At 46.4% G+C, this 13,113-nt stretch overlaps 1 protein-coding gene and 1 non-coding gene across 3 annotated transcripts in view; one reads left to right on the forward strand and one right to left on the reverse strand.

Annotated features, from left to right (window-relative positions):
• Nucleotides 1–13,113, reverse strand: part of LOXL2 (lysyl oxidase like 2) — a 104,611-nt gene that overhangs the window by 62,039 nt on the left and 29,459 nt on the right. For both annotated transcript variants that reach the window (XM_061200704.1, XM_061200705.1), the window contains exons 2-3: nucleotides 12,436–12,859; nucleotides 5,105–5,280 (exon numbers count right to left, since the gene is read on the reverse strand). In XM_061200704.1, the coding sequence (XP_061056687.1) occupies nucleotides 5,105–5,280; nucleotides 12,436–12,790 (531 nt within the window). In that variant the 5' untranslated portion in view covers nucleotides 12,791–12,859. The remainder of the gene's footprint in view (nucleotides 1–5,104; nucleotides 5,281–12,435; nucleotides 12,860–13,113) is intronic.
• Nucleotides 2,049–2,185, forward strand: LOC133098452 (small nucleolar RNA SNORA2/SNORA34 family). The gene has a single exon (XR_009702157.1). It is a non-coding gene; the product is annotated as a small nucleolar RNA SNORA2/SNORA34 family (small nucleolar RNA).

The following is a 13,113-nucleotide window of genomic DNA, read 5'->3' on the forward strand; positions in this document are numbered from 1 at the left end:
ATCCAGTTCCTGCTTGAGTTACTCTAGTGACAAGGAGCTCACCTCTAACAGGTAAGCCCCATCCCCTGTGTTATAGAGTCTTCAGACTGTGTTGAAATGTGTAGCCCCATCACTCAGCCTTAAAGAGTTTTCACACGGAGCTGAAATCTACATCCCAATCCCTCCCCATACATCTTAGTTCTGGAAGTTAGCATTAATCACACTCTTCTCCATGGTAGCACTTCAATAGTTGAAGAGAACGGACATGTCTCCCCCCACCCCCCTATCTCTTTTCTTGACACAGTATCTTCATTTCTTCATATGATGTGGCTTCCAGACCTGTCTCCACTCGGCTTGTCCCTCCTCTGGGAGACACAGTTAAGAGATGACCCCAGAACTGCACTTAGTTCTTGGTCCAAAAAGCAAGGAGTTTAGGGAAATAAGTCTTCCCCCAGTGTATCAGTTTACATTCACTTCTCTAGCAGCCATACCATACTTTTGGCTTATACTGAGCTTTTAGGCAACCAGTTCCCTTCAGGGATCTTTTAAATATAATCAGTGTTTTCAGTCACTTTCCCTGGCTTTTGCTCTTTAGCTATTCCCCGCTCCCGCCCCCCGCCCCCCCGTGAACCTTGATATAGGACCTTATATTCATCCCTAACATGTACCAGTTTGGGTCTATTATTTCAACCTCCTGAGGTTTTTCTGAATCTCACTCCATGATGTTTTAGCCCAGCAATCCCTCCTAGTTTTGTGTCTCCTATAAATATTATCAGTATACATTTTAATCTCCACGCAAATTTCTGATACATGCAGGAAAGGCAGAGCTGAGCCCTGGGCTCCACCAGTAGAGACCATCCACTGTGTTCACGCGAATTAATCAGCAGTTCTGGGTATCATGAGTCACGACTCCCCCTCTAGCTGCATGTCCACCAAACCTACATGTCTTCCTGTGGTCCACACACATCTAACAGGGGACATTTCTCTAGCCAAGACGAGTGATTCCATGACTTAAGCTACTGACACAGCTATTACACGAGGTATTTCGGAGAAACTTCTCACATCCCACAAATATTCCTGGTAGGTGGTCTGGGCGGCTCCCTACCCATCGGGCCAACCCTGCCCGTACTCATGAGCTTGAGCCACAAAGTCCTGGATGGAAGAATCTTCTGGTAACTCTCCGAGGTTCTCGTGAGACACCCTGAGATCTAGGCCTGTTGATGACCTACTTTTAGCAGATACCAAAGGGCAGAGATTACAGGGGACTACCCATCAACTGAAAATTTCCACAGCATCCCTGGCTAGACAGGAAAGCTTCTAGTCTGGTCCATGGTAACCAGTCTGATTCGTATGACAGCAAGAGGGAGGCCTTCTAGGAAAATACAAAGCTTAGAGGCTGCGGAAGTTATCCAGCCCTTTAAACCAGACTCCCCTCAGCTAGCCCTCTCTGGGCTACTGTAAACTCATTTAGGACCTAGGCTCCTTGCCTTGGAATGATCTTCCAACCTTCCCCGAGGCATGCATCTTGTCTTCTTGGGTTATAAGGGATAGAGGACAAGGGTCATGTTTACTTTCCCCAGTGGTGTCCCAGACCATGATGTGTGTACAGCAGGCCTCCAACAAATGTCCAGAATAAAGGTAGATACTAAGCTTTCCTATCACAGAATCTCAGCTCTTCCAGAATAAGAAAGTTCTCGCCAACATATTTTTTTCCAGTCATTTTTCTGCCTATTCCACCCAATTAAGGTTCTGCTTTCTCTATGACCCATCTTATTTCCCCTTTAAATGCTAAGCAGTAGAACTGGCCCATAGAGCTATTCCATAAACACTTCTCTGTTGAAGTGCCCTTCACAGAGTCCTTTGCCAGAACCATTATTTTTTTTTTCTAGTGACAGATGAGCCTTCTCATTTTCCCAATCCAAAACCCACAAACATTTTGGCCCACCCTCCTTTGATTCAAGCTATCAGTGACTTTCTGATGCCCAGAAGCCTGGATCTTTGCTTGACAATCCATGTGGATTATCCTGAGGTTGTAGGATGAGTAAAAGCCCATTAACAATGTCACACATTTGGCCCTGAATCAAGGCCAGCAGTTTGCTGAAGCTGTTGGTTTCAAGCAGGAGCCTAAAGAAGTCTCTTTCTATGGTCTGTTGGCCGTTTCAGAACTTTGGAAATGTAATGGCCAATTCATTAGAAAGAAACATATCAGTCATTGGTGATAGATATGGGCTAATATTTATTTGTAGTTGATTCATACTGGGATTCCAAAATTTAGAGATCCCTGATTTAACTTGTTCAGTAGAATTATAATACTGTTAGATCCAATTACTACTAAAAAATTTCTGTGGACCCCCCCACCAAAAAAAAACCTCAAAGATGTCACACACATGTTCATTGTCCTATTAGGCAGGGCAATACTATGAAGGAATGATTTGCTTCTACGCATTTCTCATCACTGTTTAGTTTGATATTTTATCCTAGGATGTTCTTCACCCAAGTGGAGAATGATCTTTGGTTTTCATTTCTGGGAAGAAGAAAATTTGGGAATTGGAGATATTGTTCCCATTAGGTACCCAGCATTATTTTTATTGGATACGATGGTGAATTAGATGTAAGCCCTGCCCTTTGGAGCTTCCAACATTGGAAAGATGAGATACCTATGAGTGGGTGCTAATTATTTCATATGAGGTTATAAAGAGTGGCGATGGAAAGTGTGAAACTGGACTGGATAAGTCCACCCTCCAAATTATAAGCTTCATGGTAAAGCAAAGTTGTCATCAGGAACTGGAAGACTAAATAAAGTACATCAACTCTGTAACCATCTCTTGTAGTTATCCCAAATAAAATAGCAGCATTTGAAGAGTGTCAACTAGAGGTGGTCTCATGCTGCCAGCTGAGAGAAGGCTGGGAATCCTTTTCCACACTATCATGCAGGCTTGGACCAGTTCCCAGCATACTCAGTGTGCTCTTGGAGCATATGAGAAAGACCGGGACAGAGTGAGTCATGGGAGGAAAATGTAAAGACCACAGTCTGGGGAGAACTTCCTCTGGAGCCCAAATAGGGCAATTTCAAGAGTCACCTCTCCTCAGCATTAGTCCTGAGGTCAGCTGGAAGCTAAAGCACAGTGAAGGCTCCTTGGCCTGGATTCATGGCAGATCCAACATCCCCTTGGGGCTTGGAGTCCCCTTGAGGAGGGAGTCTTGGCTGCCTCATCTTCCTGTCCTAAGCCCCACATATGTTGCACACAAGAGGAGTGCATTATATGTTTGTTCATTTTGTTCTCTGGCTGGAGAACTTGTTGAAAAGATCAATCTGAAATTTAGCCATAAATGTAGGAGGGTCACAAGCCCTTTTGCCATTCCCAAATGCTGACTTGGGTCAGGCTGGCAACATCAGAATCATCTGAGAGAGCTTAAAAAAAATAACCTGGTCCCAGAGTGGGAGACTCTCATTCAGGAGGTCTGGGATGAGGTGCCAGTGTATTTTAAAAGTGATTCTGGAGACTTCTCTGGTGGCGTAGTGGTTAAGAATCCACCTGCAAATGCAGGGGACACAGGTTCGTTCCCTGGTCCAGGAAGATCCCACATGCCGTGAAGCAACTAAGCCCGTGTGCCACAAGTACTGAGCCTGCGCACCTAGAGCCCATGCTCTGCAACAAGTGAAGCCAAGGCAATGAGAAGTCTGCGCACCGCAAAAAAGAGTAGCCCCTACTCACTGCAACTAGAGAAAAGCCCGTGCACAGCAACGAAGACCCAACACGGCCATAAATAAATAAATAAATAAATAAATTTATTTAAAAAAAAATAAAATAAAAGTGATTCTGATCCCCAGCTAGATCTGGGACAACTGTCCTATGGCAGCCAGTCCCCAGGATGACCCCAAATGACCACTACCTTCTGTAGTCACACCCTTGGGTAATCTCCTCCCACACTGCATACTGTTTGTCTGAGTGACCAATAGAATACAGCAGAAATGACGGCCCATCACTTCCGAGATGAGGTTATGAAAGATGCAGCTTCCATGTTTTGCTCCCTCTCTCTTTCTCTTTCGAGTCACTCACTCTAGAGAAAGACAACTGCCATGTCTTAAGGACATTCAAGCAGCCTATTGGGAGGTTGTGTGGAGAAGACCAGAGGCCTCCAGCTGACAGCCAGAAGGAAGCAAAAACCTGCCGACAACCACAGGAGTCAACTTGGGAGAGGAGTCCCCAGCTCCAGTTGACAGGATGACTGCAACCTCATAAGATGTTCTGAGCAGAGTGAACTGGCTGACCACTCCTGGATTCCTGACCCTCAGAAGCTATTCAAGAAATCCATGTTTGTTGCAAAATATGAGGGGGGTGGGATAATTTGTTACACTGCTGTTGCTAGCTGATACACCTTCCTAGTCCAAAGGGCAAGCTCCTGTACATAGCACAGGCCTTTCTAGCTTCATTTCACACTATTTCCACATTCATAATTTACAGTCTTGAGTGGTACCGACCTGCTCATCCCCAGTTCACACCTCCGTGCCTTTGTGTCTTTGCCCAAGTCGTTCTCTGTGTCTGGAATGCCCTTTCCCCACTGATAGCAGCCTCTTCTCCAGAAATCCTTCCTCAACTGCCCTGGCACCAAATGAAATTGGTTTAGGTCCCCCCACCTGCCACAAAAGTGATCACACACACTTCTCGGAATCATAGGTGAGAAGTGAGATACATGGAAGAAGGAAAACATTCACATGAAGGAGTCATCAAGAGCACATGAACTTGTCAGAAAGAGAAAGATAAATACCATATGATATCACTTATATGTGGAATCTAAAATATGACACAAATGAACCTACCTACGAAACAGAAACAGACTCACAGACTTGTGGTTGCCAAGGGAGAGGGAGGGTGAGGGAGGGATGGAGTGGGAGTTTGGGATTAGCAGATGCAAACTGTTACATATGGGATGGATAAGCAACAAGGTCCTACTGTATAGCCCAGGCAACTATATTCAATATCCTGTGATAAACCATATGGAAAAGAATATACAAAAGAATGTATATATGTATAACTGAATCACTTTGCTGTACAGCAGGAATTAACACAACACTGTAAATCAACTACACTTCAATTTTTAAAAAAAAGAGCACATGACTTGCCTCTATGTTGTTGATCAGCGAATTGTCAAACTTGAACCCAGGAATTCTTTTGTCACTGCACACCACACCCACATCTTCCGTGTGCTTGCAGTCAGTGACACCCCAGCCATTGGAGGAGCAGGCTGCGAGGGACCCCTCATTGCCGGTGCAGTAGACGTTGTCCAACCAGATGGGCCCTAAGGAAGCAGAGAAGAGAGAAGCCAAGCTCCACGTCAGAGTAGGTTTGAGTCTTTGGGGGCACCAAGCGCGTACACAGAAAGAGAGTTTTTCCCTAATTTTGGCAGCTGTCTGTGGTCATCAATTGGTCAGTGTGTTGAGATATCGCATACAGTTCTAGACCATCTGGATTCCCTTGCCAGAGGGATGTGATTTAGGGATGTGGCAGATTGAACATGATTAGAGTAGAAATCAGATTTAAGCCCGGAAGGCACGTGGTATAATGGGAAGAACAGGGACTTTGGATACTAAGCTGTTTGATACGAATTCTGGCTCAGCCACTTAGCTGTATGACCCTGATCAAAGCTCCCTTTTCTCGTCGGTAAAGTGGGGATAATAATGACACTCGAATGACAGGGGCGTGTGCAGATTAGAGATAATACATGACATGTGCCTAATTTATCATTGGTCCATAGTTACTCAAAAAATGGTAACGATGATGATGATGGTGATGATTTTAGTTATGTTGACTATGGCACGAGCTCAGAGAAGGCAACTCATCGTGCAAGGCCACCTTCCTGAACCCAGAACCCTGGTCCTTTCAGTGCTCTTTCCACTTCCTGATGTCTCCCATCCACTGATTCAGAGATGGCCCAGCTAGGCTAACCCACAGAGCCTCCTCCTCACGTTTCAGAAGTCAGGTGAAGGCAGCGCTGGTTTCTAGCTGGGCAATCTGCCTGGGAGGCCGTGGGACTCTGCTCACCTCCTGTGCATTTACCTGATTTGCAGTAAGTGGGGAATTCTGAGTGCAAAGTGCTAGAGGGTTAACCACAATGAGACACGATCTCACACCCATTAGGATGGCTACTATCAAAACAGAAACAACAACAGAATATAATAAGTGTTGGCAAGGATGTGGAGAAATTGGAACCCTTGTGCACTGTTGGCAGGAATGTAACACTGAAACCACAGACCACGTCTCAGGGCTCGGTGGAGCTCAGGTTCTTTATGTCTTGGCACAGAAGGAATTCAGCAAGAGGCAAAGTGATAGGTAAGAGGTGGATTTAATAATATAGGACGCTTGTGAGACATACAAGCAGGTAGGCAAGGGAGCACTGCCCCAAGAGCTGGGTGAACTACGTTTTTATAATCAAAGGAAAAGTGGGGAGGGGTAGAAGACCACCTTCTTCCTCATTCTCGAGTAGACGTCAGGCTTCCATCATCAGCTCCTCCTCCACATCGGGGTGGGGGGGGAGTTTTTTGTCCCTCTGTGGCCCAACTAGGACTGTCATGGCGCTATGGAAATTAGCAAAAAAGGTGGCAATCTATGCTAAAATAAGGTAAATCATCTCAGGTTTCAGCATAATGAGGTTCTTCTACTTTGGAATGTCATCTTTCTCCTGTATTTTTGTTTTTAGTGCGTGCAGAGGAACATGTCCTAGGAATCGTTAACTTACTGACCTCAATGGCAGGATACAGGTGTCATTTTCCTACCATTGTTTTATTGTCTTGAGGCCTGTCTCATGCTTCTATTGCATGGTTTTATTGCTAAGCAAGCCTGCTTTCTTGAGTGATCATTAACTTACAGGGGTCTCCCAAAGTTCCCTCTCTGTCCATGATCTCTTAGTGGGATTTTTAAACGATTGGATTATCTTACTCTATCCCTATCAAAATGGTGCAGCCCCTGTAGAACACAGTAGGGTGGCTCCTCAAAAAATTAAAAATAGAATTACCATATGACCCAGCAATTCCCACTTCTGGGTATATATCCAAAAGAATTGAAAGCAGGGCCTCAAAGAGATATCAGTACACCCATATGCATTACAGCATCATTCACAATAGCCAAAATGTAGAAGCAACCTAGGTGTCCATTGACTAATTGTGGTCTATACATACACTGGAATATTATTCAGCCTTAAAAAGGAACGGCATTCTGACACATGCTACAACATTGATGAACCTTGAGTTCATTATGCTAAGTGAAATAGTCCCGAAAAGGCAAATACTGTATGAATCCACATATATAAAGTACTGAGAGTAGTCAAAATCATAGAGACGGAGAGTAGAATGGTGTTTACCAGGGGCTGGGGGAGGGGGGTTGGGGAGCGGTTATTTAATGGGTATAGAGTTTTAGATCTGCAAGATGAAACGTGTTCTGGAGATGGGTTGCCCAACAGCGTGAATGTACTTAACATTACTGAACTCTACACTGAAAAATGGTTAAGATGGCACATTTTATGTTATGTGTATTTTACCACAATTAAAATTTTTAAAAAATGTTAAGTGCTAGAGGGTTTTCAAGTAGTGAGTTTTATTAGTATTACTACACAATGAAAGGAAACAAAGTCAAAGCTCTCCTTTTTCTCAGGACTCCAGGAGGACTCTAGTACTGTGGTCCCCAACCTTTTTGGCACCAGGGACTGGTTTCGTGGAAGACAATTTTTCCGGGGGGGGATGGTTCAGGCAGTAATGCAAGTGATGGGGAGCACGGGTAGCAGCAGATGAAGCTTCACTCGCGCACCTGCCGCTCACCTCCTGCTGTGTGGCCCGGTTCCTAAGAGGCCACGGACCAGTACCGGTGCATGGCCTAGGGGTTGGGGACCCCTGCTCTATAGTATAATGGAGTCAGAAAACCTAGGTTCAAATTCTGTCTGCCTCAGGCTTGGGCACCACGTGACTGGGTCAACTACTTCACCAAGCCCATTCTCAAGTGAAAATAATGATACCAACAAATAGGTCGCCATGGAGATTCAATGAGATAACATATGTGCCTAGTATGTGTTCACCTTCCCTTTCTCCTTCCTCCTTCCAGTAAGTCAGAAAAACAATGAATTCTGTTGTTTCCATGATGCAAGGAAAAAGCAGATAAAAACACTCCCATTGTAAAGAGGAGAAAACCAAGGAGAATCTGAGGTTCTTCAAGGTCAGAGGGGACCCGGGGCCAGTCTCCTGACTTCGAGGCCCCGCTGAGACATGTCTGCTGCAACAGATGGCTGCTCAGGGCTCAAAGGAGAGCACCTCAGACGCACTGAGGGGAACAAAGGGCTTATTGAAAACATCTGGGCTGAGGTTTTCCAACTGGTTTCTTAGTTTGGCCTCGTTTCCAAGCCATCAAGCTCCACAGAAACATATGCTCCCTAATCGATTGCTGTTTCAACAACAAACCAATGTTTGTCTTGCTAAGTACTAGCAACGGAAAAGACCCTCCACGTTTGAAGCGGGGCCTCTTCTTTGGAACATTCTGTAGCAAAGCTGCTGAATGGACAGAGATGGTGAAAAGAAACAGAGCCCTATTTCCATCTGCAGTGAGAGAAACCACCCTGGCTAAGGAGATGGCAAACAGGACAGCACACAGCTAAAAGCACCAGGGAGAGTTGCAAAACAGATGCCCCAGGGCCTGCTTTGCTTTCTGATAAGGAAGATTTGAAATTAGCACCCTGGAGCACTAATGGAAACTATTATCCCAAAGAGCTGCTTTCTTAAGAAGCTTCAATTCACCCCCAATAATTCTACCCTCTAGGCATTCCCACCAGTTACTTTCTTAGATAGTGGAAATGTAAATTTCTACTTAGCCCCAGATGCAGGCATGATAAACTAACTTGGCCTGATTTCATGACATTTTTTTTTCCTGTATGCTTAATGCCTAACAACTAGACGGTTCCGATTCCAAAGCAACCAGCTCTTATTCTGCTGTTGGAATGCGGGGTGGTTCTGGACACAGTTCAGTACAAGCCGTCTCAGAGCTGCTAGGAAAGTTGCACTAGGGACACAGATGGGGCTCAAACTTTGGATGCAATATGCCAATCCGAAGCAAAACTTCATTTTACTCTTTCCACTCATTTAGTCCAAGAAATGCTTCCCCTGATGAAAGGAGAAGAGATGTACAAACAAGTTAACAGACCATTTGGAGGATAAACATCATAAATAAAATTCTATTTGAATGCCAGTATTCCCCAGAGCTGTTGGGACAATGGAAATCATTCAACTTAGGAGCTTCAGGACCCCACTGTGGTCATCTGCTGCCTTTGTCACTCTGATCTGAAGAACGAGGGGGTGAGGGGGAATCACATCTAACCTCAGATCTGAGGACAGGCAAAGGAGAGCAACCATCTGAGGTTCAGGTGGCTGTGAGGCCATCCAGAAGGTGAGAAATGGGGCAGCTGTCCCCTCTAGAACCTTCTAAAAGGGCCCATGATTTCTCTGAGCTCAGAGATGTTTTGGGAGAAAAGATCTATTGAAAGGCTAGGCTGGAAAACCTAGAAGGTCCATGGATGTTCTCCCCAGCTTCATTACTACAGCCTGAACTTCAGAGGAGTTGATGACGGTGGCACTCCTGGGCGGGTGGCCTCTCACAGGTTCACCTACAGTGTTTCCAGTTCAGCCACAGAGCCGACTAAACCCCATTGGAGCACACCCCAGGGCACTGGTCACTATGCCAACTGTTTTTAATACTCTTCAAAGTCAAACTGAATCAGCGTTGGTGGTATCGTGGTGAGCATAGCTGCCTTCCAAATCAAACTGAATCAGTTGATTAACATTTACTGAGTGCCCCCCTTGTACCCAGTGTTAAAAATCCTAAACTGATGCTGATGAGATTCAAATACATTTTACATTTAAAGGGTCTCTCATGATAAACCAAGTACCACTTTACATAGACAGCATAATCCTTAAAGTCCTAGAGACATGACAGTTAAAATTTTTAGCATCAGTTTCTCCCTTCCTCTCTTTGGCACTTATTCTTTCCTAAGTCTCAAAGGTCTCAATAGCCCCAGAGAGGACCCTTCCAATACTCTAAGTTACTATACCTCCTCCCTCCAATGACTCTCCTCCACCCTACATCAGCTAGCATCCCATGGTCATAGCTTAGACCTTGACATTACAAACAATTGCACTCCCTCCCCAATCTCCATTTCAACACTTCTGCTGTGCATCTGCACCTACAACTCCATCTTTCTAGCACACTCATTCTAGTACTGCAATCTCAACCCACAATCCATCGATCCTAGCAGCTTTCCCCAGTCCTTCAACGGCTCCATGGAGTACCTTCCTACTCACCCAGTGTGGACTTCATGGACCGCGATTTTAATCGTTCCCTTGAAAATTCCCTCTACTCCTGTGAACTTTTCTCTCTTCATCATCCTTGGATGGCAAAGTTTGAGCCAGGCTAACTCACCTCTCCAGCCCCCCCATGCCTGCTCCTGAGCAGGTGAACCTGGGATGGGGAAAAACCATATCCATCTTACCTGATGACAGGTAAATTTTAAGTTTGGGTGGAAAGAAAATAAAGATGTCACTAGAAAAACCCCAAAGTCATTGGGAAATACCTGTTATAAAATAATTAGGCTTAGAGAGCCTGGAATAGAAAACATAAATCTGATGTTACCCCCAGAACACTCAGCTAGCAGAATAAAGGAAGATGTGAAAGGATGGAGAAGTGTCCAGAGTTTTTGTAACAAAGACAGCAAATGGGTTTTAAAACAGCGTATGCTAACTCATCTGTGCTGCTTTTACTCATGTCATAGTAAGGAACCCAGAGCCAGCTTCAGAGAACATTTTACTTTAACTGCCGTGTCTTGATCCTGTTATTCCAAAAAGACGTATTCAATTACACAGAGGTGAGACATGTATGAGATGCTATTTCCTTCTCCTATAATTTCTAGAATAACCAAAAGCAAGGGTTGCAAGGGACCATAACAATGATCTATTTCAGTGACTCCCAAACCTGGCTACATGGGAGGCTTCCAAAAGTTACAGAGTCGTAGATTCCAGCGCAGACCTTAATTCTGAACATCATGGGATAGCACCCCAGGGGATTCTATGCCGTTGGTGTGGCACTAATCCGTTTATCCAGGAGGAGAGTTTGGGCACCTCTGCTTGATTCCAGCAGCCAGGCCCACGCTGACACCTGTGCAGCTGCTTGGCCAGGTGGAAGAGCTGCTTTTGCTTTACTAACCCAAGGAGGGGCACTCCAGCTGGAGATTTTATTTTATTTTATTTTATTTATTTATTTATTTATGGCTGCATTGGGTCTTTGTTGCTGCGCACAGGCTTTCTCTAGTTGTGGCGACTGGGGGCTACTCTTCATTGTGGTGCGTGGGCTTCTCATTGCGGTGGCTTCTCTCGTTGCGGAGCACGGACTCTAGGCACCGGGGCTTCAGCAGTTGTGGCATGCGTGCTTCAGTTGTTGTGGCTTGCGGGGTCTAGAGCGCAGGCTCAGTAGTTGTGGCGCACGAGCTCAGTTGCTCCGCGGCATATGGGATCTTCCCGGACCAGGGATCGAACCCATGTCCCCTGCATTGGCAGGCAGATTCTTAACCACTGCACCACCAGGGAAGTCCAGATTTTATTTTTAAATAATGTCCTTGACCCTTATCTACTTTCTCATTTAAGACCACAGACTATGACAGTTTCAAGGGTTCTTAGAGAGCCTAATTTCCAGATTAGGAAACTGAGGGCAAGGAGGATAAATATATTCCCACAAAGCATATAGTTAGTTAGGTTAACACAGGACTAAGCCCAAGGTTCTGGGCTCCAACACCTGCCCTCCCTCAAAATTACCACCCCCCCAATTTTTTTTCAGTGTATTGACTTAAAAAGGGAGGAAAGAAGAAGCCAATCAAAGTGAAAAACCCAAAGCAACTCGGTTCCTGTCCTGGCCAAGCCCGGAACAGCATGTTGGTATTAAAAGCGTGAACTCTACCGGGACAGGAGGGCGGAAGAGTCAGGGGACACTAGCCTCTGGGCAGCCTTTGTGACAAAGAGCAAAAGGCACTCCTTCCAGGGGGCGGAAGAAAGGCACCGTCTCCCCCTGACTGATGCAGCCCCAGGCACGGCACAGGGCTCAAGAGATGACCACAGACTGACTTCAGCCGCTCCCTAGGGTCACTAACCAGCCTGGTTTCCCAGGACGAGGAGTTTCCCAGGCTGCCAGGCTTTGTGTGCTAAAACCAGGAAAGTCCTGGGCAACGCAGGACCGGTGGTCACCGTCCCCCTCCCTGGCACCCCTCCGCTCCCACCTTCCAGCACAGGCACAGAGGCTGCCCAGATGGCGTATTATCAGGAATTGCTACTTGACAGTAACTGCAGCTCCATTTGCCAGGCTATCCCCCTAGAAGCCTGTGCCCGGGCTCTCCAGGTGACCCCAGTGCTCCGTTCCCAAGCGCGGAGCGGTTTACCTTCCCCTTTGCCGTAGGAAGAGCTGGCAGTCCAGGACTTGGCCTCCACGTAGCCCAGCTCCCGGCAGACAACGTGGGCAGCGTGGATGGAGAAGTCGTCGTCACACACGGTGCCCCACCGGCCGTCGTAGTACACCTCCACCCGGCCCTCGCTGTGCTTCCTCTTCTGGCCCGCCAGGCGCAGCTGGATCTTGACCACGTCGGAGGGCACCTGAGGCCGGTGGTACTCCGCGGCGGGCTGCTGGAAGTACTCGGGGTAGTGGGGCCAGCTCTCGTACTGCGCCAGGCTCAGGGCGGGCAGGAGGGCGAGCACAGACAGACAGCAGCAAAGGCGGGATCCTCCGTGTCTCCCCATCCCTGTCCTCGGGCTGGAAGACCTGATGGAGGGGGACACTTGGCGCTCAGCAGGGACGGCAGGAGTTTCCTGGAAGAGAGGAGAGGTTCGGGTTACAGACATCTGGGAAACGGCCAGTGATTTCGTACTCTTTTGCTTAGGATTGAAAGCTCATTCTGGATTCCAACCTCTTCTCTTCTCTCATCTTATGCTTCAGCTAGACAGGTCTGGGAAGTCCTACCTCTTTGCCCACCACCTACCCAGATGTTTGAAATGCTTTTTTCCAGGATGACTCCTGGCAGGAAACAGAGCACACTTAGACTTCATTTGAGTAGAGTTTTTTT

Source organism: Eubalaena glacialis, chromosome 9, assembly GCF_028564815.1.
Source record: "Eubalaena glacialis isolate mEubGla1 chromosome 9, mEubGla1.1.hap2.+ XY, whole genome shotgun sequence".
Taxonomy (NCBI): Eukaryota; Metazoa; Chordata; class Mammalia; order Artiodactyla; family Balaenidae; genus Eubalaena; species Eubalaena glacialis.